At 38.0% G+C, this 27449-nt stretch overlaps 1 protein-coding gene across 1 annotated transcript in view; it reads right to left on the reverse strand.

Moving 5' to 3' along the window:
• Nucleotides 1-27449, reverse strand: part of LOC146004531 (U-scoloptoxin(01)-Cw1a-like) — a 65895-nt gene that overhangs the window by 17394 nt on the left and 21052 nt on the right. The window contains exon 2 of the mRNA XM_083143415.1: nucleotides 6133-6201. Within this exon, the coding sequence (XP_082999541.1) occupies nucleotides 6133-6201 (69 nt within the window). The remainder of the gene's footprint in view (nucleotides 1-6132; nucleotides 6202-27449) is intronic.

Here is a 27449-nt window from a genome sequence, read left to right on the forward strand (position 1 = left end):
AGGACCACTGTTTCTTCCTACAAAATTTCATTCCCGAGCTACAGTGGATTGTGCGTTACTTTTTGACTGACCTTTGTATGTTGATGTTATGTTCGATAGTTTTCAGTTAGCGTTGAAGAGCAGATAAAAATCTACGTGGTTGCTATTTTTGCAACTGCAGGTAGGTCAAAAAAACTCTTCACATTAAGAAACATATTCTCTCGTCTTTTTATTATTAAAAAGTTAAGAAGAATGAGTCGGAATAATTTTAAAGTTACGAAACATAAGCTAAGTTTGATTTAATTTTTTATGTATACTATTAAATTATGTTTAGGACCTAAATTTCTTACACCTTTTGCTAAATGTACAGGCACCGGCAATAAAAAAGCGACACCTGTGTCCTGAAATGCTCGTTTCCTTGCAAGTCGTTATGTGTGTTGCCTAACTCTACGGCGATAAGTGGATTTTAACAGCAGATATTCACTGGGAACTTCTACCACCGCCTTAAAGTTAGGCAACACACATAACACCTTGCAAGGAAGCTAGTATTTCAGGATGTAGGTGTCCCAGGTTTTTTTTGCCGGTGTCTGTACGTATGATCTTTAAATATTTCATTAAATTAGTTATGTCGTATGGAAAAACCTTTTTAACTTGAAAAATCTATTCCCACTCAAAGATCGCCATGAAGGGGAAAAACGAATTGAGGGTCCGGTTCTGGTAACCTCCGCTTAGAATACCAGAGGAATTTTGTGAAAAAGGGTTTTCTGATCTATGACCCTCTTCCTTCATCACCGGAGACGTAGGAACGTTACTGATGGGGGGGGGGGGTGGGGTGGAGAGATTGGACTGTAGTTCCTTGTAACGTTCACAGCTATATAGGAAGGATAAAAATATTTTATAAGAAAGACATTTCAATATCACTACTACTGTTTTAAAAAAGGTTTTATTATTATTATGTGATATAGTGTAACACATGAAATTCGTAACTTAATTTCTTTAATTTCTTACATTTCTTGCTTGCTGCTAATGTAGAAACGTTACAGCAACAGGCTACAAAATCTCTCTCTTTCTCTCTCTCTCTCTCACACACACAGACACACATATATATACAGTGCGTTTGATTTGGCTCTGGGCCGAGAGAGCGCGTGACATGGCACAGATGCCGGCATTTTCGTCCCGTAACGTCTCGTTTATTTACGCATATATCTTTAGCATGTAGACAATTATATTTATATTGCATAACGAGTGTGTAGATAAATGTATATGCATATGCATAAATATACCATTCCATTTTTATACACACCACACAGCTCTCAATTTTAAAAATACAATTTGCATAACCTTGCACTGTCAATAGAAAATACATTTTTTTAAAAATAATGTTCGGTGGTCTATTGCTATATTCAAGATAGTTTTTTAAAAGCATGAATAATTCTGGAAATTCTCTACCTCTCTTTCCATATTTGCTGTTATGTTGGTCTGGTTCATTTCTGCCACTTTCGGCTAATCGTAAAGATGAGGATGAGTGATGATATAATGAAATTGATGAAGGAACACTCACATATACTCTGCCTCGAGAATCTGTGAAGCAAGGCCGCGCATGACGGTAGAAAAGGGGAGACTGCGAGTTGGCGGAGCGAAGCAGTGCGCGCTTCTGCAAATGGCTGGTAGCTGCACTCATTTTCCTCTCACGAGTTCACTGGAGGTCTCCTCTCCAGTCACTACTTACGCAGAGACTTGTTCTCGTTCACTCGCTCGAGAGATATCCGGGATAGATTGTAGAAAATCCATGCCCTGGTCGGGATTCCAACCCGGGACCACTGGCGCCTAGGGCGCTGTGACAACCGCTCCACCAATGAGGTCGGCCTCATTGTTTTGCACTCTTTTTAACTTCCTTATAAAGTTTTCCAAGAGCAAAAATTAAGTGAGGAAATTAATACGACATTGTAACAGGTTCTCGGTGGTTTGGAACTAGATTCTTTTGAATAGCAAGATAATGTGGACAAAACAAACTTTTTTCGATCATCTACTACACATGATTCTTTGAATCAAAGCATCTCGCGCCTGTAATTTTGTGAGTACAATTTGGATCAAAGGATTTAGGGGCTACTTCCTCCCCCTCCCCCTCCCCTGCGTCATTAATCATGATCCTTCTGTCAGAGTTGAATCTGAACTGTACAGGGGTTCGAAGCTGACGACATTTGATTTGATTTCTTGATAGGCTCTTCATGTTAACTTGTGCAATGCTTTACAATGGATACCCGAGGAGTGTCGACGTTCTCTTGTTTGCAGACAAATGCTAGACAACAAGCATGTTGTTTTCACCTCATTAATTTGCACAACATAGTAAAAAGTTAAAAAAATAAACGAGTGCTTTCAAACATGTCATCATACGTGAAGCATAGAGTGCGAAAGTTGCGCAAGTCACAACTCGTCGAATGTCTTCCACATCCTTGGCCCAAGACGATATTTCCCAGAGGAAATTACAGGCCGTCTGTCCTCACGTAACGCACGTAATAAAAACGCACACACACTCACACACACTTCGTAAAACAAAACACCTCTCGCTGAGGCCATGTGCTCGGCGAAATTAATGGCTGCAATCTACGGATGTCCATTTTACCCACACCAGGATCAAAGGTCCTCGGTTAAGGTTATGCAACGTCGACCCAGTTCGTGAGAATTTTGCCTTTAGGAACCGGCATAAGAACGTTTGTTCCCCTTCCTCTTTCTTTAATTGTTGTGTGACCTTTTTCATCCTTTCTCTTCCAATTGTTAGTTTTGTTTTCCCTTTCACGACTTCGATATGTATTATTCTTTGTAAATTGTGAAAAGGAAAACAATATGAAGCTCATCTTTCAAGTCATGTGGTTAATGGTTCCCACAAGACTGATATTAAGGTGCTTTAATGTGGCACGTTTGACATTAATATCAATATGCCTCGCTAGATGGCTGGGGTGTAATTATCGACGCATGCGCAATACCCCTGTCGCCTCTAGAAATGGCGCATTCTCTTCTATTTGTAGTTGAATGGGGTTCTACCCAATGCACACTCTTTTTATGGATGCAATCAGAATTTTACAGATCGTGAAAACATCTTGGTTGGTTCATAACCTCTTAAACAAGAAGTACAACATTCCAGAACAGTTCATCTCAACTTTTTGAAGCAATCTGCTCCGCTTGAAAATTTCACCACTGAGTGAACCACAGATTTCTATCTGAATTTTCGTGTCTAATTTAACCTAATACATTTTGCACACTTTTATGACATTTTTGTGGGTGTATAAGAGCCTCTCGACATGTGTGAATTGACATTTTGTTTTACAAAAATTCTACCATGAAAGTTACGTATGTAGGAAAGACAAAAATTCTACCATAAAAGTTATGTAGGATATTATGTGATATGAAATTTTAATAATTATGTGCGATTTTGATTATATTATATAACGGATAAATGTCAAGGTAATTAACAATTATACCAATAACTAATGAGTGTTTCTACCATAAAAGTTATGTAGGAAAGACAATATTATTATGTGATATGAAATTTTAATAATTATGTGTGATTTTGATTATATTATATAACGGATAAATGCCAAGGTAATTAACAATTATACCAATAACTAATGAGTGTTTCAAACATTATAATAATACATAGCCTATTTCCAGCGAGAATTGCGAGTTTGAGAATCGATTTTAAAGTTGACAAAAGTGATAAAGAAAGAGGAAGTAAAAGTTGGAATAGACTGTGTGCAGAGTAGATCTTAGCAGCCCTGGCCCAAAACCATGGTAACGGTTGAAGTTTTTGCGTGCGATGACGTGTGACCGGCCAAGTGAATGCATCACTTCAATGTGAAGTCACGTGAAATGACAAAACGACAGTGTTGCAGTATGCAGATATTAAACACCAGAACAAGAACAATATCTAGATGAGGATGTGTACTACAGGCTGTGGAAAAGGAGATGCGATAACCACTAACGCCGTCAAACGGTTGGGCGGGAACTTTACGTCACATACCATGAAGAACTAATAGGATCTGAGCTGATTATGTCCTTTGCGATTAGTCCACTCAGAATTACTTCACTTCATCAAATGATTTACTAAATCTCATCAATTTACGTTGTCGAATTCATTATTTGAGTTTTTTTTTTTTTTTTTTTTTTTTTTTTGTTTAGGTACAACATCTTCACCGAAGAGAAAATTATGCTCATTTCTTTGTTTTCCTTGACCCTGTACATCCAGGGTCAAGGAAGTCAGTAATAAGATGTGTTATATACAGTGTACGTACAACTATAGATTGAATTGTATCTTCTCCAAATATGATGTATAAAGAAACAAACTGCCGGAGAACTAAGTGAGGTGACTCGCGACTCCTGTGCACCGTACTCCAGTGTGGAGGGGAGGGGGAGAGTGGAGCATGCTCTCTTATAGTCCGAGTTGAACTGAAGAGGAGGAAGGTTCTTTTTCTTGTGGTCGCTCTTGTAAGTAAGGGGAACTGTGATTGGCCATTTATCTATTTTATCACTTCTTCATCATCTCAATTGACTTAAATGGCCGGAAGAGCAAAGTAAATTTATCAAATATAAATACAAACACGTACCGTTTAATAAATAACCAAAATGGAATGAGAAGTTAGCAGTTTGTATTTTTATTGCTTTCTTCAATGTAAACCTAAAAGTTGACTTTTCAGATTACGTACATAATCTTCTGGGCAGAAATGCGCACTGCAGATTCTAGCATTAGCATGATTGACGCTTATTGCGTAAATAGTCTGTATGGTTTATAAGACCTTGGAAGTTGTCAAAATGTAGGTAAAAACAGATTGTGTTTTGTCTTGTATAAATGGCGTTCATTATAGTTTGTTGAATGGAATTTTGTGATTAATTAAATAATGTTGATTTATGCGTGCATATCATTTATAATGTATTCGACACCTTGTGCGAGATCTGCGTGTGTTTTAAATACACAACACATTCCTGCTCATAATAAGGAGTCGAAGGCATCTTGCTTAAGGATCTTTCTTCAATGTAAACCTAAAAGTTGATTTTTCAGATTACGTACATAATCTTCTGGGCAGAAATGCGCACTGCAGATTCTAGCATTAGCATGATTCACGTTAGCGTTTCCACACGAATCCAAAGCTCGGTGACCGAAGAATCCTTTTGAAAAACGTATATATTATGTTCAACGTACTTGGAAGATGTATCTTGTGCTGAACTAAAATAAATAATAATAACAAGTGGTGTGCGGTATCTCGAAAAGTCGGGACCGGGATCGGAAAGAAAAATTCCGTCCCTATCCCGACTTCAGCAAATGACTTCCCTACTTTTCTGGATCCCGAGCAGTCGGGAAATACCGAATGGTCATTTTAAAACGGTATTAATTCTTGACGTTTTCTTCATTGCAAGTGTCTGGAACTTATCGGAAATTGTTAGTTTTCATTACAGAAATGCAAAGAAAATCACTTAAGGTGAAAATGAGAATTTGAGATTTCCCGACTAGTCGAGAAATTGCGAATATTTCCCGTCCCGAATGTCGGGATTTAAAAAAAAAATCACGTTCCGATCAATAATATTCTGTCCCGCATAACAATAAGTACCTATCTATATTTATTTTCAATTTGCCTGAAGCCACAAAATGTAAATGGGTGGAAATGCTCATTTGTGTACTCGATTTCGTGTGTTCAGTTTCTGGCATGGTTTCCTATCTGCATAGTGCAACACTAGCGCATAGATTTGGAATTCATTTCATGGATACATTCAACTCTTACCGTCGTTTCGTCATAACGAGTAAACAACGGATTGGCCCAACCTATACTTCTAATAACCTTGGATCTTAGTAACTAGTGATTCATTGGCATTGCAGGATTTGTCAAGATGAAAGCTTGTTTATTTATTATTTTTGATATTTTTAAGGTATTATGGGGTACTTTACTGCTTCCATTAAACGGACACAAAGATTGAAATTTGAAACAATATTGTATAATTTATCGAATGTCAAATATAGTCAATGTTGAAAAGAACATTGACTCTACTGTTCAATTCTATGTTTTTTAAACAAATCGATGCATGAAGGAGCATATTATTTGTGGCACAATCTTTATGTCGATAAGCTTGAAAAACTTCTGCCATGGAGAGTGACTGAATACTTACCGAATAGACAATGGTAGCCGGTAGTAAACAAGAAACCACGGCCAATGTGGTTGCTATCGTGTGTTTCATCTGAAAGTAAGGAAATAAAGCAACATATTATATTTTGCATTATAAATGAATTACAGATTACGTCATAGTCCCGTTGTGATCAAAAGTCGACATCACAGGAATCATCTGCATCTCAGTTAAATTTCAGTGACTTAGGGGGTTCCATATCCAGAATCGTTAGCTTGTTAGTGTCTGGTAGACAACACTCATTGACTGCACATTCTTGTCATAAATATTGGAAGTTGCACATGAGCTAATTCTAATCAGGAGCGTCAGAACAAACCCCCCCCCCATACACACATATCGTTGTTGGATTAACCTAAATACATATTATTAAAACATGTTATTATATTAGATACACCTTTTACTATTTTCAGCGACGATATATTTTTTTCTAAATTCAAGGGTGTGAAGTAACAAAACATGTTTAAATATCCTATGATTTTGAATTCATGACCGTTTGTCAATGCCAGTCACCAACGAAAAGTTTTCTTCAGCACATCCATGACAAACAATGCAGTAACGTTTGATAAACAATGCCTTTATAACCATGGCACAGTTTCTTTGTAGATTTGTTGTCCTAATGAAGATCCCAAACGAAGCATTGAACTCAAAACATACGTGCATGTCTTTCCAAATGTTAAGTAAAAGCACATCACAGGAAACAAACTGCATGAAGTAGAAAAGAATATACAGGTAATTTGAACTTTATTCATGTAGGGGAGAGTGGGGGAACTACACGCACATAACTTTGAACGGTTACAGTGAATTTATTTATTAACTTAGAAAGCTCTTTTTCTTGGTGAAGATACTACACACATTTAGGATTACATTGTTCGGCACAGATTTTCGAAATAAGTAAAAATCACAGAGCTATAGCCTATAGGAAAAATGAAAGTGATGCAAAGCGTACCATTGCCTACCCATGCGGGCAATAGTACGCAAAAAAATCACATATGTTGACAATGGTGTACAATACCATGTCTATTTTTCTGAACAAAAATCACATTTATAATTGACTGCACTGTCTGCATCACTGTGATCTGCATGTACCCACCCAGAGCAGAGCACACATCGGTACCACAACTCCCTATCCCGACCAAATTCTCCGCAAGATAGACACACGTTCTGAGTATCATTAAACTCAGGAATGGAATTACAGTCAACTGAAATGTCATCTTGATATAGCTCTGCATCTGAAATACAATCTTCGTCTGATGAACTGGAGTCTGTGATGGAAGCAGGCAGCTTCAGTGTTGATGCTCCCTTCCGTCTTCCTGGCACATCTTTATCCTGAAACTTGCTTTTAAACTTAGATTTGGTTATGTTCCCTTTTCTCTTCAAACTCTTCTTTCTTTGCTCTGCTTCTTGCAACAGATTCTTTCTTGGGGTGGATGTTAAAACTTCGGAATGCTGTTTCCGATTGGAATGTTTTTCTTCATTGAGGCCTGAAGTGGAAAGTATGCGTGAAATGGATGACACTGGAATTGGCCTTTGTGAAGGTGATGTTTCTTCATTTTCCTCTGTGCGAGGAAGATGCACTTGTTCAGAAACAAAATCATTTTCATCGAATATGCTTCAACGAAAAAATTCCAGTTTTAACAATACCAGCGTTGCCAACAGAAGTTACTTTCAAAAATGCACTGTTGGATAATGTTCAACACTGACTTTTTTTGGTACGGGTGATTTATCATCCACAAACCACATTCCATATTGTAAGCTGCCTTCAAGGGTCCGAAAAATGAAATGTGCAGCGGCTGTAATCTGTGACTTGAATGAGGTGGAATGGAAACAACTGTTACTCCATTGTCCCTACAGAAGTTGTAAATGGAAAAAAGTGAAATAAGCTTAGAACAATCAGTTTTAAAACATGCTAGTTCTGTGGGGTATAGTTCAACCACAAGGGAAAAACCCTTCCGTCAAAAGCGTTCGCGCATCCTCCTTGCCGTTGTCGGTGCTCGGGGAAGTGTTGCCAGGTCAGACTTGAAAAAATCTGGAAATTGTTCCTTGGGAAACCAGAAGATCTGCTACAAAATACAATGATCTAATAGTAGCGGATGAACGACGTTTTTTAAGGGGCGGCATAGGCGTGCACACTAGGGGGCAAGGGAACGTCCGCAGATTTTTTTCCAGCAAGGGGGAAACAATGTATTTTTTTTATCAGGCGGGTAAACGAGGCATATTTACCCGTAATAGCGTTGCCCTCTCAGAAAACACCACTTGAGTTTGAAATTATCACGTTCCTATTATAACAATGGATGTAAATTACTGTGACTGAAATCAACTCATATGTCTGAAATAATAGGTACTTTTATGTCAACATTCATTTTCCAGAAGGCAAGGGAACGAGATCGGTTGTGAATAACCTATTGTCGCCAAGCAAGGGGTCACAATAAAAGTCCCCTGCTGCAGTGGCGCTTTGTTTACGGTGTAAACGTCACAAATCCTTTTGTAACAATGGTGCTAAACCCAGCACCCTGTGTTTGGCGAAAAGAAACCGAACATCTCCATTTCAGGAGCGGACGTGTTTCAAACAAAATGAAGTAAACCGTCCGAGGAATCCGACCAATGTCTTTCATTCCTTCCGCATCTTCCGGTGGTAAAATATAAGAGGGTGCACGGAAAACACCCTCAAGTTTGCCCTTTCTCAGCACCGACACAAGGGGTCTGCCATGCCTCTATTTTCGCAAATAATATTTATGATAGTAAATCGTAGAAAGTTGTGTTCACAAATGAAGCTAACGTGCCGCCCTTCGTTGTCGGGGATTTTCCACAATCTTTCAAGTCGAATGCTAACAATAAAAAATTAGTTAGCCTTCTGCTGGTGTTCGGTGTACAGGTATTTTTAGGGGTTGGCACGCGTCCTGCACCATAATGAGAAAATGAATTACGTATGTGAAATATATTGGTGAATTATACAGCATGTCTTACTCGATAATTGAAGATAACAACGCTTATGCTAGGGTTCACCTATCCCCCCCATCTGCTAGAAACACACACCCTACATATATATACACGTATAAAATAATTTGCCCACGCTACGAAGTCAGTGTTCCTACCTAGTAAGGCAAGTACGTTTCACTGTGTTTGTGTCACTTCATCCATTTCATCAGTTTTTCATTCATCCATATTGTCGTACTTACCCGTAGAGGCACAAAAGCAACGTAAAATAACTAAAATATAAATAGATTTTGGGGTGGGATAAAATACAGCCATCTACAAATAGTAATGTAGTAAAGTAATAAAATAATAATAAAAATTTTGTCCTAGCACAATTGAGTAGCGTTTGGCATAATTTCACAGTTCAAACAGCACTTTTCATGGCTGAGTGGAGTTCCCCTTTACATCTCCCCTTCATGTTCAAGTAAGATGAGCAGGAAACGTGTTTTTAGCAGGCCGTTGGAGGTTCCATAGCAATAGTTTATTAAAGAATTCTTCCTAGAAATCAATAGGTCTGTCAACACTGATGTGAGCCGCTCTGAATGTTCCTTCCCCCTGCCCTTTCCCACACCCGCCGGCGCAATGTGCTTCTGCGCAGATTTTTTTGCTTGCGGTTCCACTATAATAGTAATCACTGTGTACGATTATCCCACCTGCACGTCACTATCATTTTACGTAATTCGTGTGAACAAAAACATGAACAAATGAGGCAAACCAAGTTGCAATTCAAACTATAGGTACCAACGTAGTGGATAGAGTGAGAATTCTTATTATAGCCATACTGAATTTCAACTTACCTGCAGTTATGATTTTTTTAAAAAATCGGCTAATTTCTTATCATACGTATATTCAAAGCGCCAGATTTTGTCAAGTTATGGACCAAATTGTGCCCTCTAAAAAAAAAAAAGATTGGTTGATTGATCGATTTCATTTATTTTACTTCGCTTTTCTGCCACCTTTTATACAGTATGAGGAATTGATATTAATTCTCATGGAGTTGAGTGTTTTTGAGGGAGGATATTCACAGGTAATCAAACTTCATTCATTTTGTGGAATATTTGGATGTGGTTATCAATAGATTTTGGAACTGTCATGATAAGATTGTTATTTTGGGAGATTTTTAACGTTGGTGAAATTGATTGGTCACTTTTAAAACAGTAAATTTGTCAAACCAGATATAGTTCTAAAAGTTCCAAAGTTATTAAAATGTGTGATCTTCTCAATTTGAATCAATACAATATTCCTTACAATGCATCTAACGAACTATCTACACTTGATTTAGCTTGTAATTTTGATTTAATTCTTTTTAACACTGCTATTGTACCTATAAGTAAGGTTGATGTGTCCCATCCGCCCTTTGTTTTGGTTATCAGCGTTTCTCATATATCATGTGATGCCAATGCAGCTTAACTGAGTCATATGATTTTATAACAGGTACATTTCTTCAACTTTATAATGATATAATGGATGGTATTGACTCCATTAATCTGTCATCTGAATTAAACGAAATTATGGAGTCTCTTCATAGTTTTGTACTACAATCTGTTGGGATTAATACACCTAAGGAAACGTTTTTCTCAGTATTCACCATAATTTTAACTCGTGTAATTAAACGTTTGCTCAAGAAGAAGATAAAATGCTTAATAAGTTCAAGTCTACCATTGGAGTTTGAGATATGTATCCCTAAGAAAAGAGATTAAATTCTAGATCAGGCAAGCTAAGAAAGATGTTTTGAAAAAATATTAATTCTAAAAAACGATGTTCTTTATGTTCTGGGCCACAATGGTAAAAAGCTTGCAGACATTGAAATCGCTGATGCTTTCTGTCAATATTTTAGTTACAATTTTGCAAAGACTGCCAATGCTTCTGTTGAACCATGTGAATGGCATCATTTACAATGCCTCCTAAAATTAGTGAGAATGATATTATGAAAGTTTTCAAGAAACTTAAACCTAATGGTAACTCTGGTATGCACTAAATCCCAAATTATATATTTGAAGATTGTGACTATATTTTTGCACATATATATAATATATGTAATATATATATAATAAGTCGCTACAGACAGGAATTTTTCCCAAACTGTGGAAAGAGAGTCCTATTGTTCCTATTCCAAAGAGAAAGGGTGATTACAGTTTTAGTAATTTTAGACCAATGTCAATCTGTAATGTTTTTAGCAAGATATTTGAACAGCTAATTTCTAATTATTTGAAGTTTAACATGAAATGTATTTTAAGCTCATCTGAGAATGGTTTTACTTGGTTATTAGTAATACAAATTTATGAATACTACTCTCAGACCTTAGTCAGTCCTTTGCCGATAGTAAACAAACCGATGAAATCTACTTAGACCTCTCCAAAGCTTTCGACAGTGTTAACCATTCAATTCTCTTATCAAAATTGGCAAACTATGGGTGTGTTCGTTTATACTCTTCCTGGTTTAAGAGTTTGTTGTCACAGCGAACTTTCAGAGTTCTAGTTTCTCCATCCCTGGTAATGTTTCAAGAGGTGTTCCTCAAGGGTCGCCCTTAGGGTCTTTACTATTCAATATATTTCTCAACGACATTGAATATGTTATAAATCATGCTAAATATCTAGCTTAACCCAACGACATCAAATTATATTTACAAACTGACAGTAATACATCTCATGAGAAACTGCAGCAGGATCTTAATTCAGTTCATGATAGGGCGAATGCTAACCAATTGTCCATAAATTAATTAAAATCATTTGTGCTAACATTCTCTAGGAAGAAAAGCTTCGCATTTTTCAATTATTTTATCAGTAATAATGTCATCAAACATGCTCAATCCATGAAGGATCTGTGTATTATTTTGGACAGACGTTTAACATTTGAAGATTACATCATGTAAAGGAAGAAAGCAATGCGAGTTTATTGTAAGAAAATGGAGTAATTTACAATTTCTAATTTTAATATTTACAACATTTGTTAGACCTATAGAGGAATATAATATTCCAATTAGGTATTTCGCTTGTAGCTCAAAGATGGAACAGCCAATAGAAAGAATACAGAACAGGTTTATCAAATTTCTATATTATAAATTCAAAGTTTTTAAATAGTATTATGAGAATGAAAACGTGCTGAAATAGCTAGAAAAATAGACAGACTTGAAGCTAGAGATCAAATGCATATCGTATCTTATTTGGAAGCAATTTTAGAGGGAAAACATCAGGCACAATTCTTCTTCGATTTTTATGCTTTAAGGTGAATTTCCACAATCTGAAGGAAAATAGCGGATTACTGAATAAGAAGCATAAACACTTATATTAAATCAAATAGAGCAAGTTAAATATTCAGTAATTGTTTTAATAACATTTTAACTTCACATAAAAAGGTAATCAAACATAACCTTCCATATCTAGTTTGAAATGTGTCAATGTTTATTTTGAAATTATATTTTGTAAATTCGTGTAGTTTTAAGGTATGTTTATAAAACATTTAACACTTATGTTACTGTATGTCTTTACAATTATCTTGTAAATAAATAAATAATATTTTAATCCTATAAAATAATGTTGCACAATATTTTCTTGTAAGGTATTTGATAAGGTAAGGTCATATTACATATAAGTGTTTTTAAAATTAAGGTTGTTCTTGTTTGCAGAATATATTTTAAACATTTTTTTCAATAGGATTGTTTTCCTTGTTTAAGGTTTATTTGGTTACTATTTAATACCATTATCTCCTTTATAATGTTTCATTCTTTCCAATGATGAAAAGCTTTGGAATTGTAGCTTTCCTAGCGACGAGATTCGAACAAGGGTTCTCTGATTATCAGCCAGGTTAAGTCGATGTTGGCTTCCAACGTTTCGAGCGCATATATTGCTCTCATCAACAGGAAATATAGAAATGAAGACCAGCGTAGGGTTAAATGCACGACTATGATTGGGCGGAGTTCGGATTCTGTCTTGTGTCTACCATAGGTATAATTTATTCACGAGATTAACAGAAACAAATATTATATAGAAGATAATTGTAGTAAATGAAAACCAAATCTCTTGATTTTGTAGCATTAATTATGCTGATTTTCTTACTTTCGGCAGAAGTTCGAATTTTGTCAACATGGGAGGTTGCCGGTTGTTCGCTGCCATTTGTTGTCAACTTATACCATTTAATGGCTTCAATTCGTGAAATGTGCGACGTTCAACAATGCGAGCCCGGGAGAAGGCTCCACTTCGTGAAGTGAGCGACGTTCAACAATGCGAGTCCGGGAGAAGGCTCCACTTCGTGAAGTGAGCGACGTTCAACAACGCTAACACGGGAGAAGGCTCCACTTCGTGAAGTGAGCGACGTTCAACAACGCGAACACGGGAGAAGGCTCCACTTCGTGAAGTGAGCGACGTTCAACAATGCGAGTCCGGGAGAAGGCTCCACTTCGTGAAGTGAGCGACGTTCAACAACGCGAACACGGGAGAACGCTCCACTTCGTGAAGTGAGCGACGTTCAACAATGCGAGCACGGGAGAAGGCTCCACTTCGTGAAGGAGCGACGTTCAACAATGCGAGTCCGGGAGAACGCTCCACTTCGTGAAGTGAGCGACGTTCAACAATGCGAGCACGGGAGAACGCTCCACTTCGTTAAGTGAGCGACGTTCAACAACGCGAGCACGCTCCTTCGTTCTCCTGAAATGACTTTATTATAGTGAGACGTCATTTGGAATAACCTAATGTACAGAATAACAAATATCAGTAGTTGTTATATTTTTGATTTACATATTGTCTCAAGATTCGTAATCATTTTGTATTTTCTTGTATAAGAATAAAACTATGAACTTTGAAAACTGAAATTATTAATCATGTTTCCAAGTTTTGTTTACTTCTGAGATGTATTTAAAATATATATTGCTAATTTAATTTGAGCTGTTTTGATTATTTTCTTTTCTACAGATAATGTTTCGGATAATTAGGTAGTTTCTTAGAAATTGTGTAGATTATTTTAATATTTTATAATTAATGGTCTAATTTCTTGCTTGGTGTTATTAATTTTCTTTTACATGTGAACTTATAAGATAAAAGTTGTTCTCATTGCCATCTCTTGGACATTTTTCCTGTACTATATTTATATTATTTTGTGTATTTTTTTACATGTATCTGCTTTAAAATATCAACAAATAGATTAATCTAGTTATGTGGTGTGGTAATACGGTCGTGGGTGGGTATGTGTGACCTTTGCGATCGGGGATTCTAATATTTTCCACTAAGAAATTGGTTAACCGTGTTGGTGGTGTACATGCGTGCTCGCGTAAAAAATGTGAAAAAAAATGCATCGCATTACATGGCAATCAAATATAAATACTAAACTCTTATAATACGGTTGGTAACTCCCTGGCGGCGTAGTGGTAAAGTTGTCGCCTTGTAATAAAGGTGTCCCGAGTTCGATACCCGACAGATGCACTCAGTGGTTTGGTTCCAACTTTAAACTACAGGTTCAGTTCTTATTAGCCTGTCTGCGTATAGTGGACTTAAACAACAAAACATCAATCAAACAATACGAGTTTTATGATATTGTTGATCATGCCATCCTATTGTGCGAAGGTTGAATATCCGTAGTTCGTTTTTATACGCTAAGCTGATGTTTAGTATTGTATTCTGACTGCGAATCCAATAATGGAGGACCAGCTATGTGATCCATTTTTGTCTTTTTTTTAGTCAATTTTATGTTCAAAGTTAGATTAATTAAGAATTTATGTGCTATGTGCGCTGAAATGTTTCCATCGGCGTCAAACCTGGGATTCCTTGATTACTGCCTGAGAAGGTTAAGGAAGGAGTCTTGTACAGTCACATTCAAAGATAGTGTACTTAAATTGTCCATTTCCATATTCATCCACTTGTGCGAAATCAAAGTTAAGAATCGAAATAAGGTCGGTATTGCTTCTGCAACCATTTTGCGTCGCCATCTTGTTCTAAGAGAACCAACCCGACAAGCTTAACCTTACCACCATGGGCGTTTACGTTGTGTGTGATAATGACCACCCCCCTGTCCCTACCAGCCAATGGCAATGCTTAAAACAGTTGAAGCAGCAATCACTACTTGGAAAGAAACTATCAACGAGGCGCAGACTATACCATTGAACTGTGTATATAACTGGAACGCTTGCTGCATCGCTAATCGGCCACGAACAGTGAAGCCACTTTTGCTAATAGCTGCTCCTGGGAAGAAGGGATGAAAGCATGGGATCTCATAAGCTAGCGTGTATTTTCTCACCTTTTTGTGCTTTGGTATGGAATAAAAACAAATATGATTTATCCAAGATCATCCATTCAGTGCTGTAAATTAATCTTACTAAGTATTTCTTTGCTTCATTAATAATTGTTGTTATACCGGGTGTCCGAGAAGTGTTTGTATGAAAACAAAAATTAACTGTATCCGCTATATGCAACATAGACATGAAAAAATAGTACCAAAATGTTCGGAAACTATTCAAGTTTTTTTTGTTTCAGATTTCTGTACCGTTGCAGTAGTGTAGCAGTGCCAGTGTCCAGCAAACCGGAAATGTACACAAATCAGAAAAAGGCTGAGTGTGTCCTGTGGTTTCACAAGAGCAGGTCACAAAAAACAGTGCAGAGACAGTTTCAAACATCGTGCGTATCTGGGGTAAAGAGCCCCCTCATGAGGTGAGGAAGTCGACCATGGGCAACCCGAAGGTGAACGTTTGGTGCGCGCTGCTGCATGACAGAATAATCGAACCATTCTTTTTCTGTGAGGACACCGTAACATCTGGAGTGTATCTCGACATGTTGCAATTGTTTGCTGTTCCTCAATTGCTAGAATACCACCCAGATGTTATCTTTCAACAAGACGGTGCACCGCCACATTGGAGTCTGGAGGTTCGTTCCTACCTTGAACAGACATTTCCTGGAAAATGGATTGGTCGAGATGGACCGACGGCGTGGCCTGAACGATCTCCAGACATAACCCCTTTAGATTTTTTCTATGGAGTTATGTGAAAGACAATGTCTACAGAACTCCTGCATCCGATCTTGCAACTCTGCAACAACGGATAACCCAAGTCATCACATCAATCCCTCCTTTGATGTTGGCTAATGCATGGCGAAAAGTTGAATTTCGACTAGATGTACTCCGTGCTACCAAGGGTGCTCACGTGGAGATTTATTGATTTCTTTCCTATTGCCAATAAAACTTGAATAGTTTCCGAACATTTTGGTACCATTTTTTCATGTCTATGTTGCATATAGCGGATACAGTTAATTTTTGTTTTCATACAAAGACTTCTCGGACACCCGGTATGTTGTATCGAACAATTTAACCAGTCTTAAGTGGGTTGAACATGGTATATTCGTGTTCGGCGTCCGCATGCACAAATCGACAAGATACAAGGGCTGATCAAGGAAGAGTGAGACTGATTTTTTTTCTTTTTTCACATCGTCCTGTTTTGTTATGTTTGTGATATGCATAATAGACAAGTGTGTTGTTTCATACATAATACCTAGCGATGGCAGAACCATTATAAAATAAATACATATCGTGTCACGCCGAAAAACTCCGCTGACATTGCATTAGACCGACACAATATGAAAATCAGGAAATGAGCGTTTTTCCTCAGAATCGCCGTTGCCAAAGGACGCGATCGAGTCAACTGTCTTAACGGCCGATAGTTCGAATTTCATTTAAATAGATCGCGTGAGAAAATCTCTTTCTTTTTTCTCTTCCGTTTTCCGTCAGATGAAGTAGTTACAAAAGTACTCCGTTTCTAGTTGCTCTAAGTTTACATTGAATCCAGTTATCGCTAGAGAGCTCCACAGTTGCTATACGTTTATAGAGAAAGGAGCCACAAACGATCGGGAAGTTAAAGTTTATCGTTTAGAATATCGGTCTACAAAAGTACAGAGTTTGGAGCCCGGAGTTGCTCCCTCGTCCGTTTTATTACAGAGTAGGGCTACACAGGATCGTAGCTAGAATTGATCTCCAGGCGGGGCTCATGGGTTACCGGGGGGGGAAGGGGGGGCTTTGTAAACCAATTCCATTTTTTTAAAAAAATAACAGTATTAAATGAAGGTAAATTATGTGGGGGAGGGGTCATTACGTTACATAAAATTTATAAATATAACACAAATACTGCATTTTCTAAATCTTTTAAAATATCTCTTTAAGTGTTAATTGACTGGTACTAAAATCATCCCTTACACACTTCATAGTGCTTTAGATGTTACATATATTTATATCACACAAAAAAATGCACAATATTCAATCACAGTGCCTACAGTACATTCCACCCCCGGCCGAAGTAATGGAACTCCCCTTCGTTCCCAAAACTTGTGAGCTGTTGACCTTTGTTGCAGATGCGAAGGAAATTTGTATGATGAGATCAAAGTCACAGATTTCTGTCTAAATGGAGGCCGCAACAGGGGCAGTGAAAGTAAAGATAAAGAAGCTCCCGCATGAAGAAACTTACAAGTCTAGATAATCTTCTAAATACTTGCAGCTACTTAGGCTTCAGCTGATAAACAAGATGAGCGAATGTAATAGTAACACATGTTCTTGCTCTGTGGATTTATCCTTAAAGTTGTGAGCTGTCTAAATTTTCACCCTTCACTGCAAACAAATTATACAAAATAGAGTTGCCTAATATCAAGAGGGGTTGATGACAATGCCAGGGGGGCTCAGCCTCCCCCCTGGCCCCTGCCTGGCTACGGACCTGGCCGGCTACATCGTCACGAGGGCAAGCGGAGAAGATATTGCAGCAGAACTACGGGTAAACGAACATTCCTTATGTCTTTCCTCACCCCGCCTGTTCAGTCAAGGGTAGTGTTTTTAAATAGATATCCGTGTGTTCTTATTTCACGGGGCTTAGACCCTTTGCAGTTTGAGTATTGACGTAGTACCCCCTTTTCTCTTACAACGTTCCTCTCGCTTAGCAAGCGAGTGGCTAAAGGCTGTCATAACCTATCTACGATCCCTCCTCTTAGACTTTAAATGATATATATTGTTCCGCGTCTTAAAACAGTACATTTATTTTCTTCCAAATATTACTTCGATTGTTTTGAACTCAATCGGGATCAGCTGTCAATCTTAACATCAAAACTAATATTTTCGCTTGTTGTAACACGATGCGGACTGCCGCTGCGGAATGCTCGATATTAATCAACTTTACTAAGAAGCTCTAATCAATACAGCGATGTCGTTATTTTAATCTGAAAGTTCGTGTTTCTTTTTATATATATATATATATATATATATATATATATATATATATATATATATATATATATATATATATATATATATATATATAATATAGGTGAGGACTTGCTGCCATAGAGATATTCGTCTGCCTAAGCTTTTTTCCCCTGCATACCTGGTGAAACTAAGAGAGAGAATGGCTTCACTTTTGCTCCGTAAAGCATCGATTGATTGATTTAGTTTATTTTACTTCGCGTTTTGTGCCTCTTGGCTAATTTCCAAAGATGGGGATGAGTGATGAAATGATGAAATTGATGAATGGACATTCACGAACAACCAAGCCCAAGCGAGATTCGAGCCCTAAACCCTTGAGCTCCGTAAAGGAGTCCTTCCAGTTATATGCATATTGTTCGATGGGTTACACTCTTAAACAGCGCTAACAGGTACAAATCCAAGTGTTAGCACACAGAATGTAAAATTTAAGCGATTGGAAATAGTGATGGACGATATGTATGGCCACATTTATTTGAACTTAACTGAACACATTCGAATCCTTGTTTTCACAATGCTCGATTTTCGTTCTGTTTCCAACAATCAGTGTTTTGGAATCTGGCTTTAGAACTCGATTTCTTCTCAGAAATGCATCGAGTTTAGTGTTCGATCCATAATCTTGCCACCGGAAGTTCTGGGAGTTTGTCAGTTCAAACGAATCCACTACTTTTTCTGTGTAAACAATACAAAAATTGTGCTTTACAAAACATCACCCCCTCCACACACACATACAAAGAAAGATAGAGAGACAGAAGAGATGAAAGATGAGAGATAGAAATAGAGATAAAAACATGGTAAACAGAGGGAGAAAGATACGTCAACAAATGACGAAAGAGTTGCAAGAAGAAATAAAGAGGATTACGTAGAAAACAGAGGAAGGGGGATGTGAAAAAGAGATAAAGACAGAGAAACAAGAGGAAAGATAAACACAAAAATAATTAGGAAAGAGAGAGTTAAGATTTGCTTTATTTTACTTCGCTTCTTGTGCCACTTTTGACTAATTTGCAAAGATGGGGATGAGTGCTGACATGATGAAATTGATGAATGGACACTCATACACATCGATGTCCAGTCCTGGATTCGAACACGGGAGCCCTGGCGTCGTAGCGCGATGTGCTAACCACTCTGCCACGGGGCTGGCTGAGAGAGTTAAGGAGATAGAAAGGCGGGAGAAAGATAAACATATGAAAGAGATTAAGGGTTAAGAAAGAGAACGTGAAAGAGATTGAAAAGCAGGAAGAAAGAGACACGAAGAACATAGAGAGAAAGAAAGGCTGAAAAAGCTAGAAAAGGAAGAAGAAACATATACGGAAAAAAAGAAAGTGAACGGGAAGAGAAAGAGACGTACGAAAGGTATAGATTACGACAGAGAGAGAGGTTGGGGGAAATTGCTGAGAAAAAAACGAGAAACATACGAAAGTAATCAATAAGGACTAGAAGAGAGAAAATGAAGGCGATAGAGAAGCAGGAAGAAAGAGAAATAAGAGAAAATGAAGAAAAATGGGACAGAGAGAGAGAGACATAGTATGGTACGGTCACCGACAATAAATATGATTCACCTCGATCCTGAAATATTCGCTTCCCTGCAAGACTTTATGTGTGTTATCTAATTCTACGGTGATGTCAGAACTTACCATTGAAAAATTTGCTATTAAAATCCACTTATCGCAATTAGGCAACAAAAAATCCACTTATCGCCTTGCAGAGAGAAGAGTATTTCAAAATCTATGTGTCTCATTTGTATTGCCGTTGATTGTACATATAACCAACTAAGCAGATCCCACCTGAAAACATTTCTTTCGCCCTTGAGACACGAAACATGAAATTTCTATCCACTGGAAGGGATGGACAAAGTAGGTTTTTTTAAACTTTTAATTAGGAAAAAACTAAACTTTTTCACCGAAGTTCCAGCGTTCGAGTACCACTCCGGGAATGGTATTATCTGTGAGCATGGGCTCCCGCAGAAGGGGGCGGGGGGGGGGGGGGGCACTAGCCCTTCTGAGATTTCTGGAAAAAGTTGATGTAATTTGAATGGTGAACTTGTAAAGATATTTTATAACAACAAAATATTGTCTTCTGTGACTTGCAGGCCTTAAGTTGTGTCGCCCCTGTCAACACATGATTTTTCAAGCAAAAAACTATTCAATCTGTATTATATTAATCTATGTTGGAATCTTTTCTTTAAAAATGTGTTATTGTTAATGTTACAATGAGTAATGAATTGTTTAACTTAAATGTTGAAACTATAGAAATATTAAACAACTATGTAATAACCATGGTAAAAAGTAAACAACAATATGATATAAAAGAGCTAGACTTTTGTGAGTCTGCGGGACATTCTCCTGGTTGCCGAAAGGTTGATGGTTCAGGGGACGTTGGGGAATATCTTGCTTCAATCTTCGGATTGGCTGGTGTACTTGTACTCCATTTTGGCGGATATTCTACAAACCCAACTCTGAATAAGGTGTTCTCCTGCATCATCAAAAGACCAGGGTTATAAACTTCGGTATATCTAATAGGTTTAGGCCTACAAGTTATACCGGGTGAATTGTCTGTTTGAAAAAGTGTTTGTATTACATCATCAGTTTAAATAAATCTTCGAGTGAAAGGTCTTAATGATCTTTTATTTCAACCTGCATAGGTGATAATTAAAATTAAATCCTACACCACAGACCTCGCAAGGGCTTGGTCCTACTAACCCTTAGAAGCTCCTGAGAAGTCCGATAAAAGGGTTATAACTAGACTAACATAAAGCCCTAAAGGCAGAAGGTGCGTGTCAAAGTTACAGCAACTATTGTTATTGATATTATTATTATTATTAATATTTTGAAATAGGCTTACATTTAAGCTTACAGTCTATTGTATACTGATTATTTCACTATATGAGGGCCACTATTTATATTTTGAGCCTTGGCAAGATTGATTGAAGTTAGGCGCGATTTGAAGTTTGCACGGAATCGTCTGGCATTATTGACCATAACGTACTTCAAATGTTTTGTCAATAGCTTCATTTGTGTTGTTTATGTTGCCTTGGAGATTGCGGGACAACAATAAAATGGAATTAACTCGTGAACATTTTCGTGCGATGATTTTTTACGATTTTCGACGTGGATTATCAAGACAAGAGTGCATCGATCAACTTACTTCCACATTTGGCGATGAAGCCCCATTCTTTGCCACTGTGAAACGCTGGTATAACGCCATTCGCTCACCGATGAGATTCGCGAAGGTTGTCCAAAATCAGTTGTTGTTCAAGAAAACATTGATGCTGTGCAAAACCTAATACTGCAAGATCGTCACGTGACATACTGTGAGATTGAGGCAACCATAGGCATTAGTTCCACCAGCATATATAAAATATTACATGATCATTTAGCTGTGAGAAAGGTATGTTCTCGTTGGATCCCACACAATTTGACAAAAACTCCAAAAGACGCTCGCGTCAATTGGTGCAAACAAATGCTCAATAAATACAATCGTGGTGCTTCAAAAGACGTATATGAGATTGTAACAGGTGACGAATAATGGATATACGCATATGAGCCGGAACGTAAACAGCAGTCGACTGTATGGGTGTTTCAAGATGAACCCAATCCAACAAAAGTTGTTCGCGCTCGAAGCACATCGAAACAAATGGTCACCTGTTTCTTCGGGAAAACTGGTCATGTGGCAACTGTGCGTTTAGAGGAACGTAGAACGGTCAACTCTGAATGGTACACAACAATTTTTTTTCCAGAGGTCTTCGGTCAAATACGGAAAACAAACAAACGCCGTCGGATCATTCTTCATCAAGACAATGCCAGCTGTCACACATCTCGTCTAACAACCGACTTTATGAACAGTCAAAAAATCGAATTGATGGGTCATCCGCCGTACAGTCCTGATTTGGCACCCAATGACTTCTTCTTGTTCCCGAATGTCAAGAATAAATTGCGTGGACAACGATTTTCGTCGGCGGAAGACGCCGTTGATGCGTTCAAAAACCATATTATGGAGGTGTCTCAAGAAGATTGGAAAAACTGCTTTGACAAATGGTTCGAACGAATGCAAAAGTGTATTGACCATAAAGGAGAATACTTCGAAAAACAATAAAGCAGTTTTCAATGCCAAATTCTTGTTTTTTCATTGTTAGGCTCAAAATATAAATAGTGACCCTCGTATGAAACAGATTTTTGTCGTACATGTATTAATATTAAGTAGGCTATACAGTTATGCAAATTGTATATAGATAGCCTATACAGAATATGGAAATTACAAATATATATAATTTAAAATAACATAAGTAGTAGTAGTAGTAACAATAATGTAATAATAATAATAACAAACATAAAAACAATAATAACAATAATAATAATAATAATAATAATAATAATAAAAGTTTCTGTGACTGCCCATGAGAAAAAAATCCTGCGGGTGTCCTTGTCTGTGAGCGTCCCTTCAACAATTGTATCTAATTATCGCTCATCCTCATCGTCACGATTTGTCAAAAGTGGCTAAAAGTTACTCTAGATAATGAAACTACATGGAATAGGCCTACTATGTTGTTGTTTTTTTAGCTTTTCGCACAGTTCAGATACATTCATGTGCGTTACAATAAAGTTTTATAGGTGGAGCACTCAGTTGTTGGTATGAAACTGATGATGATAATAACAATATTATTACTATTAATAATAAAACCATTTTATCATTACATCAGAAATGTCTATTATTATTAAGATATACAACATGGGATAGACTATTGTATTTGTTGCACAGATTAGCTAATATATGGTTTAACTTCCCAATGTACATTTTTTAGATTTCTAATTAATATATTGAATACACAACCATTCTCATGTTATAATTTTGCTTTGATTCAAAGGAAATCTTAGAGGGGAATTTTGTCCGTGAAGTTAATGAAATATCAGCCTCTTATGGAACTTTTATTTTTGCCATTAAGTGGCAGAATAAGTTGTGATCTCAGTAAGTAAATAATTTTCTGCTCTCGGTTATTCTGATATCGACTATCATATATCGTCTCTTACAGGTGGTAGACTGAAATACCGGTGACTGTAGAATACGCCGCTAGAGGGCTCGCCTGTGCCACTTGTTGGTCATGCACAGCGTAGCGGGCATTCATAGTCACATTGGCACAGTAGTAGCTGGACTGCACGTCGAATATTCGGTTTCGCGCAGTAGAATGAGGGATATACCAGAGTTCCAAAAGAGGGCAAACTGTTGGTGTTCGTCTCACCGGTGCATCAGTAACGGAGACTGCGAATAATTGTAGGGTATCAAGGGTCATGGCAGCTTACCAGACTGAAGGACGAACCACATCCAGGAGGAGTAACTGTCGGGGGAAGCGGAAGCTGTCTGACAGAGACGTCAGGGTATTCAAGAGGATTGTGTCCAAAAAGCGTGAAACCACCGATGCAAAAGTCACTGCAGAAATGAATACACACAGGACTGAACCTATTTCTACCAAAACCATCCGTCGAGAACATCATGGGGCACAACATCCATGGCAGGGTTGATATACCGAAACCCTTGGTCACTAGCACTTATGCCAAAAAGCGGGTTGACTGGTACACTGGCGAACTTTAAAAAAAGGTCTCCTTCCTCTTAGTTAGACTGGAAGCAACAAACAAAAATCGATATTGAATTGGAAACACTCCAGCGTAAATGCCGAAACTCTATGCAAGATAACGAAGAGCTGCACCTGTCAGTCGTGAACACCACACAGAAGAGCAATGTTAACCATGAGTCATCAAAGAATTAGCACAGCGTTTCTTTCTGTGGTCATTCGGCCTCGGAAGAAATATTTGTTGTCCATTTTGAGCTCTCAAGAAATCAGGTTCTGAGCTGGCGAGATATTCCCTTCATGAATGAAAATAGGTTGTTCATTTTTTCGTTTCTTTTCTCTCTTTTGTCATTAGCTCTAAAACAATAAAAATAAAACGAGCAAAGAAGGTCGTTTCTTTCGGCACGTGACAGGCATATGTGGTAACTTTGCTATCTTTACGACCATATTATATCCCTCTTGTTTACTTTCAACGATAAGGACGAATGTTGGAGTGACCAGAAAAAATGAACGAACACAATAAGCTCTTAAATATTACCCACGTTTCGAAAATAGATTCCGGCCCCAGTGACAGAGTGGTTATCACATCACGCTACGACGCCAGGCGTCCCGCATTCGAATCCTGGCCTGGGCATGGATTTGTGAGTGTCCATTCATCAATTTCATCATATCGTCACTCATCCCCGTATTTGATTGAGTTTGATTGATTGAGTTTGTGTTTGAAGTCCACTTTATGCACAGTAAGGGGACTGGACCTACAGTTTAAAGTGGGATCCGAAGCACTATGTGCCTCCACCGGGTATCGAACCAGGGAACTCTTGATCACAAGGCGACGAAGCTACCACTGCGCCATCAGGGAGGCCTTCCCTATATTTACAACTTAGCCAAAAGTGGCACAAGAAGCGAAGTAAAATAAAGCAAATCAATCAATCAATCAATCGAACATAGGGTCTCCGATTTCATAGAGCAGTATGCAAAGCAATCGGTCATGAAGACCCTCGAAATTGAAATAATAAGTGGAACAAAAAACTGACATTAGAGTATTTGAAGAGTTTAGGCAGATTAACAATTCACGTCAACCTACAACAATTTCACCTGAATTGTGTGATATATGGTTCTGCCTTAATATAATTGAACGTGCTCATGCGATAATAGTTACACATTTCCGCCTTGCAACACACAACTTCTACTCGGCACGATATGTGCATTTCCTTGCCCCTTTTATGTATTCTTTTCTATTTAGAATATATTACGTTGCCTTTTTGCCTCTTGGTTAATCCGTGGCGATGAGAATGATTGACCAATTGATAACATGGATGTGATGGGGCAAACATGCCTTAATCATATTTCGAACTTAAGACCTCTGGCTTCATAACACGTTACAATCTGCCACGTGTGTCTTTTCATCTCCAGTCACCATTAATTTGAAGAGGTAGAAAACGACGTTACTCAAACAAATGGTATAAATAATTTCCATGACCATAAACATTTGTTGCACTTGTTGAGAGAAATCCATACCCTCGTAATGTTATAAGTAAACGTCGACCTAGTTGATGGCCCAGGAACCCTTCCTTGCACGAAAATCACACTGTGTCCACAGGATTTACGACTGAACGCTTACTAAAGTAATAGAAATGTGCATCCCCATTTCCATTAATCGTTCACTCTTCGTATATTTTTAGGTCAGCTAATTCGAACATACGACCCTAAGACAGCTACACTGCCAAAAAAAACTGCAGTGTCAACAAAGTAATTACTGTATATTTATATATTTTATTTTTGGTAATGGAATATCTTTCCCTTCAGATTCTTATTTATGTTTGATTTGGTTTATTTTACTTCGCTTTTCTGCCACTTTTGGCTAAACGCGACGATGAGGATGAGCGATGAAATGATGAAATTGATGAAGGGACAGTCACAATGAACACCGAACGAACACAATGCCAAGGCGGTGTTTAAGCAAGCTGTGTTAACCACTCTACCACGGAGGCTGGAATCCTTTTTAGTTAGGATAAATCGTTCCTTGACAGCCAACTAAGAACAGTTATTATGCGTCACGTCAGAGTTATAATATTTTAAATTTCCAACAATCAATTCGGATTTACTCTTAACCATTTTTTTGCCTACATAAAAACTTCCACACAGTTAAGATCGTTTACACTAAGAACAACAGCTTTAAATTCTATGCTTTAAGGAATGATTAAGCACACTATGATTAAGGAAAATGATAATTCACATGACTATAGTGATGCATTTCATCGGTGAAACATTAATTTTCGTTCAGGAAGAAATATTGAAAAACGCAGGGACACAATGACCAATTGATTGATTTATTTTACTTCGCTTTTCTTCCAATTTTGAGTAATCACATAGATAAGGATGAAAGGTGTGTTAAGACGAAATTTGTGAAAGACAATCACAAACGTAGGACACAGCCCAAACTTCACATATAATTATACTGGCCTTGTGTCTAGACGCCAGATCCTCGTTAGTCTGCAAAATATACTCCATTGTCACAATGACGTAAGCATTCGTAGAATAAATTTGTATATCATTTCCCCCCCCCCCCCCAAGAAACGTGAGCTAAACTAGTGCGCATTCTGTGATATGTTAATTACTTCTCAGGAACCACTCGCGGCCTTCAACTAGTTTACCCTGAAAAAAACTGCGGGTAAGGATGTTAACAGATGCTTCAGGGACAATATCCAAAGAATACTGTCACATGCGCAGAATGCAAAACATTTCTATTTTCTCATTTCTACTACAACCCTGGCGAAAAAAAGGTGACCGGAGCGTGGTGCTGATCGTATCACCTCCAAAATGGCCGAGCTCGAGAATATGCGGTACCCTACTACCACATTCCCTAAATGTGCCTTCATGGCACGTTGCTATACGCATGAGTAACTTTACCTAATCTTTACTACTACTAACTACTCATGCCAGGAATTTTGATATTTTTTATACTTTTTTATTTGCCCATTGCTAACCTGGTTCGTTCCCAGCCATAAGAGCAATTAGTCGATGCAATAAAAATACGACAAACTTAAAAAGAAACGGTTGTCGGCGTGCGCGTGCGCACGCACACACACATACACAGAGGGGGGGGGAGGTAGGAACACAAAAATCTTCCACAAACTGCCCCGATCATGCCTGACAAGACTCCAACAGAAAGCTTTCCGGAAACAAGTTTAAGTGCGCATAAGGTAGTGATGGCCTTGTGTGCAACTGCCTTCCCCCACTTTTTTATCCAATACAGAAGTAATGAAGTGTTTCCAACTACCTTCCAATCTAACTAAGAGGAAGGAGACATTTTTTTAAAGTTCGCCAGTGTACCAGCAGCGCAAATCGTGGATGTTACACGACATGAATCGTGTCGTATTCTGGAAGAGTTTACCGTCACTGTCTTTCAGAAATCTGGAAGAGTTTACGTGTGGAGAATTCCAACCGAAACATAACAACCAGACTGCTTAGTGCCCCGAATGAACCATTGGGGTGGGAACCCCCACGATGGCGCAGTGGTAGCGTCGCCGCCTTGTAATCAAGGGGTCCCGGGTTC

This window comes from Lepisma saccharinum, chromosome 21, assembly GCF_977018435.1.
Source record: "Lepisma saccharinum chromosome 21, izLepSacc3.1, whole genome shotgun sequence".
In the NCBI taxonomy this organism is placed as follows: domain Eukaryota; kingdom Metazoa; phylum Arthropoda; class Insecta; order Zygentoma; family Lepismatidae; genus Lepisma; species Lepisma saccharinum.